The 6,019-nt window shown below is 45.8% G+C and overlaps 1 protein-coding gene across 1 annotated transcript; it reads left to right on the top strand.

Moving 5' to 3' along the window:
• Window positions 1-3,922: 3,922 nt before the first annotated feature.
• On the top strand, window positions 3,923-5,291 carry LOC106812494. Its single transcript, XM_014816383.1, has 3 exons — window positions 3,923-3,944; window positions 4,586-4,774; window positions 5,119-5,291. The coding sequence occupies exons 1-3, from the start codon at window positions 3,923-3,925 to the stop codon at window positions 5,289-5,291; spliced, it is 384 nt and encodes a 127-aa protein (XP_014671869.1).
• The last annotated feature ends 728 nt before the right edge of the window (window positions 5,292-6,019 follow it).

The raw sequence follows: 6,019 nt of genomic DNA, 5'->3' as shown, positions 1-6,019 counted from the left end.
GCTTGAGGTGGCTTGAAGTCGCGGGAGTTATGAATCGCAAGTGTACGTGTAGAGTACATGGTACATGTAGTGTGCGAGTACTGTGTGTGTTTATGTATAATAATAGCGAATCGTACGCGGTGGCAAGCGGTGTTGTTCTCACAGCAGGAACGTGCAGGAACGTGTCCGCAGTGTTCCACAGCAGGAACGTGTCCGCAGTGTTCCACAGCAGGAACGTGTCTGCGGTGTTCCACAGCAGGAACGTGTCCGCGGTGTTCCACAGCAGGAACGTGTCCGCGGTGTTCCACAGGTCTACAGCAGCGAACGTGTCTTGCAGTGATCCACAGCTAGGAACGGGTCTGTGGTGTTCCACAGCAGGAACCGTGTCCGCGGTGCTTTCCACGGCAGCGAACGGTCGTGCAGTGTTCCACAGCATGAAGTGTCCGCCGTGCTTCCGATGGCAGGAAGTTGTCCGTGTTGCTTCAGCACGGATTCGCTGTTCCAGCGAACGTGTCCGCGCGTGTTCCACCACAGACGTGTCTGGGTGGCCAAGCAGCGAGCGGACGTGTCGCGTGTTCGCGACGGCCCGGGTCTCCACGCAGGAAACGTCGTCCGCAGTGCTGTCCACAGCAGGAACGTGTCCGCAGGGTGTCTCCACAGACGGAAACCGCGTTCTGCGGTGGTTCCACGGCAGGGAACGCTGTCCGTGTGTCCAACAGCAGGGACGTGTACTTGCGGTTGTTCCACAGCAGGAACGTGTTCCACGGCAGGAAACGTGCTCGCAGGTTCCACAGCAGGAACGTTGTCCGCAGTGTTCCACAGCAGGAACGTCGTCTGCCGGTGTCCACAGCAGAGGAACGTGTCTGTGGTGTTCCACAGCCATCGCAGCCCCAGTGCATCGTTTCAACGTGGCGCACATGCCGACAGTGCGACCCACAGGCGACAGTCCATGTTATGTACTGCTTCAGATCTAGATACGAGCACAAAGTCAGACGCGTGGGCGCTCAATGCCTCTGAATCTTACTCTACTGCCACGCAATTATATCAACAGTCAATTATTCATCGTACTATTTTGAACGTTTTAATGTTTCACGTTGACGCGCGTTGAGATTAGGAGCGTGCGCAGTTATAATATGTGGAATTGCTTCTGGGATCACCAATGCCATCAAAAAGACATATATATATAGTACATCGTATTTTAAAATAAAAGTTAATCATAAATTAATAAAGGCCTTTGGGTGTATTGTATAAAGTAATGTAATGCATTTATTTTTGTCTGCTTTTTTTCTGTTATACATTCGTAAGTATCCTATGATATTTTCTTCTGCCTCACTTTGGCAACATCATAATCATAACAATGCCAAAAAATTTACAAGATTACCTTAAAATATATAATTCCACAAAAGTGCGTGAATGACATTTCAAGCAACAATCTGTGACAAGTAGTTTAGCTTTTTAGCAGTCATCATATCTACCTTAGATTCATATATGTATAAAGTAAAAAAATTGTTGTTTTACACGAGTGCGGACAGCAGATTTAAACAGCCGCTATATCTCGCCATTACCGAATAGATACAAAATGTAACCAACAAGGAAGGCGTTAGGGTTGTAACCTACTCTTGTTTGGTCAACATTATCTGTATCTAACTTACCGACGTACACAATAGCCGTTCATATATTGTCATTCACGTAGATTTCAGTCACAGTCCTGTCACAATATGTGAAGCTTTGTATCAACACAATGTACTAGCTGTATCACTCAAGTTTATTATTTTAACTGCTCAACACCATTGCATTCGTCCAGAATTTTTCTCCATTAAAAAGACTGTCTTCAGTACATGTATTTGTAGTTGAATTACATGCAATAAAGATTTAATAATAATAACAAACAATGCGGTTTTTATGCTGACCTTTCATCTGCTGTGTCAGACAGTAAGCATTAATAACAGTAACAGTAAACAGTAACAGTAAAACAGTAAAACAGTAACAGTGAATAAAAGTATTATTCCTTACTTTATTCATTACTCCTCTCGCGGATGGTATCGCCCAGCGACCAGTCAAGCATGGAAAAACTCTGCCAGCAAAATGACCGTATTTCAGCCGAAACTTTTTCACTCCCCGAGGCACAAAATGGGAATTTACGCTATAATACACGCGCACGGGTGCGTGCGACCACGCCCGCGTCGTGCGCGTCCCTTAGTGGATGTGTATGTGTGTTTGGGTGATTGTAATAAAAACGCGTATTATAGCCGTATAATCATATTTTGCTGATTTTGGGCGCCGGAAAAAGTGAGATGGAAAACGGCCATTTGGCATGCTAAAACTTATTCACCGTGCACCTGCCTGCGTGGGCGTACTATACTACGCTGAGGAGGGGGAGGGAAATACTAAGGTGAACGGAGTGAGAGGGGAAGAGGCAATGAAAGCAGAGAGAAAGCGGTAGATCGAGGCGACGGAGGGAGGAATGAATGCAGACTGCGAGATGTGCACACGCATGCCAAGTACACACGGCATGCGCGTACACACGCACAGACAATACTCACGTACGGCCACAAACGGCACACACACAGCGAACGGATGCACAAATTCTCTCTAATATAGTTACTTCGCCGCCTTCCCGCTCACCTCGATCTCCCTTTCCGTGACTCTCAACCCCTCTCCCTTCTCGTGACTCTCACCCTCTCCATCTCCGCTGGACTCTCACCCTCTCCTTCTCCGTGACTCTCACCCTCCCTCTCCCTCTCCGTGACTTCTCCCTCTCCCTCTCCCGTGACTGTCCCCTCTCCCTCGCCGTGACGCTCACCGTCTCCCTCTCCGTGACTCTCACCCTCTCCCTCCTCCGTGACTCTCTCCCTCTCCTCTCTCCGTGCTAGCTCACCCTCCTCTCTCTCCGTGCTCTCACCCTCCTCTCTCTCCGTGACTCTCACCCTCCCTCTCCCTCTTCGCGTGACTCTCACCCTCTCCCTCTCCCTCTCTCCGCGTCTCCGTGACTCTCACCCTCCTCGTCCCTCTCCTGACTGCTCACCCTCTCTCTCTCCTCCGTGACTCTCACTCCGCCCTCTCCGTGACGCTCACCCTCTCCCTTTCGTGACTCTTCAACCCCTTCTCCGTGACTCTCACCCTCTCCCTCTCCGTGACTCTCACCCTCTCTCTCTCCGTGACTCTCACCCTCTCCCTCTCTCTCTCTCCGTGACTCTCACTCTTACCCTCTCCCTCTCCGTGACTCTCACCCTCCCTCTCTCACACACACACACTGTCTCTCTCGCAATATTTCTTTTCACGCACTCACGCACGCACATACTCTCTCGCAATTTTTCTCTTTCTCGGCTGAAAACCAGCTATTACTTATTCCCGAGAGAATATAACCTGATAGGATATAGATTAAAGTACCATATAAATAGATAGACATATATCAGATATAGATAGATAGAAATAGATAGAATAACAGATATTGAATGAAATGGTTTTATTGTTTTTTCTTGGTTTTTCGTGATGGTTGATTCTATATGGTACAGTATTACTGCTAGGTACTCAGAAAATGATTCCCACAAGTGTGAATTATGTTTTCAAAGACTTCAGGGACATTTCGAGGACATATGTATTTTTCAAGGACAATCTGTGACAAGTAGTTTTAGCATTTTAGAGTCATAATATATACCTTAGATTCATATATAAAGTAAACAATGGTTGTTTTACACCCTAATTCAATGAGAGCAATCCTTTCTCTATAAATTTCTTTATAATAGTATTTGCTGAGCTGGTGAAACGGTAAAGACCTTCTTCAGCCTCCAACCCATGGAATAAACCATTAAGCAACATATTCTCCTTGTCCCAAATCTTTACAAATAATAACAAATAACAAATACTATTAAATTTAATCCAAAATTCACAGAACAGTATCTGCTCAAACTAGTCTATTTTCGTCATGGTTCTCTTTTTAGTCATGGGTGGCATGGACAGGGATCGTAACTATATATGCTGAGTATTATAATAATGTTTGATTTATTACTCAAGTGTATCTTCATATAGACAAATTACACACTAAATTGACACAATTGTGTAGCAAAATATGAACAGTGAGTAATAAATAAATATTAAAATGACGAACTTATAGTCTAGACCGCTACACCACCTGCACGTAAAAATTTGGAACAAAACAAACTACTTTGGTAGAGTACATTAGTAGACAATGACATGTGATTTTTGGATTAAATTTAACATTTTTTTCGAAGACTTCGAATAGGGTCAGTCAGATAACCAGCAATGAAGATTTGCTCTTTATTTCAGGTCAAAAATGTAAAATTCCAGTACATTAGACATAAAATAAGGACTTGGACATATTTCCAAGGAATTATCAATGAGAAAGTGAAAAATTAAGGACTTTCAACGACAAAGGACAAAATTTAAGGACTTTCAAGGGCTGTTATAGTTTCTACAATTTTTACTTCACTATAAACGTAATAACGATAATTTCTATAATTATTCACTGGAAATTATATCATTCCTTCATATTTTGCATATTCATCTCATGTCCATCTTGATCACATCTGGTATTGTCAATCACTTGTCTCGGTGCACTCATGAAAGCTAGGCATCCATCACACAGGTATGTTGGACGTCACTCAGGTATGCTGGTTGGCAGAGCTGCTGCAGAACTTCAAGCGCTGGATCGTCACGTACCACGAGCACGACTCGCTGCTCGAGAACCGGCCGGACGAGGGCCTCACCGAGGAGGAGAGGAAGGCCGCGTGGGAGGAGTACGAGAACGAGAAGAAGGGAGTCTTCACAAACAGAGGTGCGTGCACCCGTGTGTGCGTGTGCGTCCGTGCGTGCGTGTGTGCTGGGAAAAAATTTATTTAGCACTCTAAAATTTGGTTTGCATTGAACTCTATGCAAATTTACAAGGGCTCTTTTGGGCATTTCGGGGGCTATATCGCCCCGAGCCCCCGTGTATTTTTTTCACTGCGTGTGTGTGTGTGTGTGCGTGCGTGCGTGCGTGCGCGCACGTGCGGGTGCGTGTGCGTGCGTGCGTGCGTGCGTGCGTGCGTGCGTGCGTGCGTGGGTGTGTGTGTGTGCACATGCGTGCGACCGGGCGGGTTGGTTTAATTAAATTTAATCGGAGTTTGCCGTCTTGCGCAGGCTGGGGTACCGGTGGCTGGGAGAACCAGTTGAAGAACGCCGGTCAGGAGTACGATGCGACAGACGTGACAATCACCAGCGAAGACATGGCCAAGCTTCAGCTGGAACTACGTCTTGCAGTGAGTAGCAGCATGGCCCTCGCTCGCTCATCCACGCTAGCAATCACTCAATAAACTAATGATTCATGACTCAATATGAACTCTGAATCTAACATGAAATTTTTTTTCCTGTTGGAGTAACGGTTACTAATAACTTCTCAGTTAGTGATAGCCATGATAACATCACAGTAAACTCAGTTAGCAGCTTAACTTCATATGTCCGTAGTAAGTGTGCCATCAGTGATAACTCGATGGTGGCGTCTAACCTCCGCGCGTCTGTGTGCTTGTACGTTGTAACTTGTGCATCATTGATGAATCGATAGTGGATCGATGATCTAACCTCCGCGCGTCTGTGTACTTGTACGTTGTGCACCATTGATGAATCGATAGTGGATCGATGATCTAACCTCCGCGCGTCTGTGTACTTGTACGTTGTGCATCATTGATGAATCGATAGTGGATCGATGATCTAACCTCCGCGCGTCTGTGTGCTTGTACGTTGTGCACCATTGATGAATCGATAGTGGATAGTGGATCTAACCTCCGCGCATCTGTGTACTAGTACGTTGTGCACCATTGATGAATCGATAGTGGATAGTGGATCTAACCTCTGCGCGTCTGTGTACTTGTACGTTGTGCACTATTGATGAATCGATAGTGGATAGTGGATCTAACCTCTGCGCGTCTGTGTACTTGTACGTTGTGCACTATTGATGAATCGATAGTGGATAGTGGATCTAACCTCCGCGCGTCTGTGTACTTGTACGTTGTGCACCATTGATGAATCGATAGTGTATCTAACC

The sequence above is a fragment of the Priapulus caudatus genome, unplaced genomic scaffold, assembly GCF_000485595.1.
Source record: "Priapulus caudatus unplaced genomic scaffold, Priapulus_caudatus-5.0.1 Scaffold654, whole genome shotgun sequence".
NCBI classification, from domain to species: domain Eukaryota; kingdom Metazoa; phylum Priapulida; class Priapulimorpha; order Priapulimorphida; family Priapulidae; genus Priapulus; species Priapulus caudatus.
The sequence above is the reverse complement of the archived record's forward strand: the minus strand, read 5'-3'. Positions and strand labels throughout refer to the sequence as shown.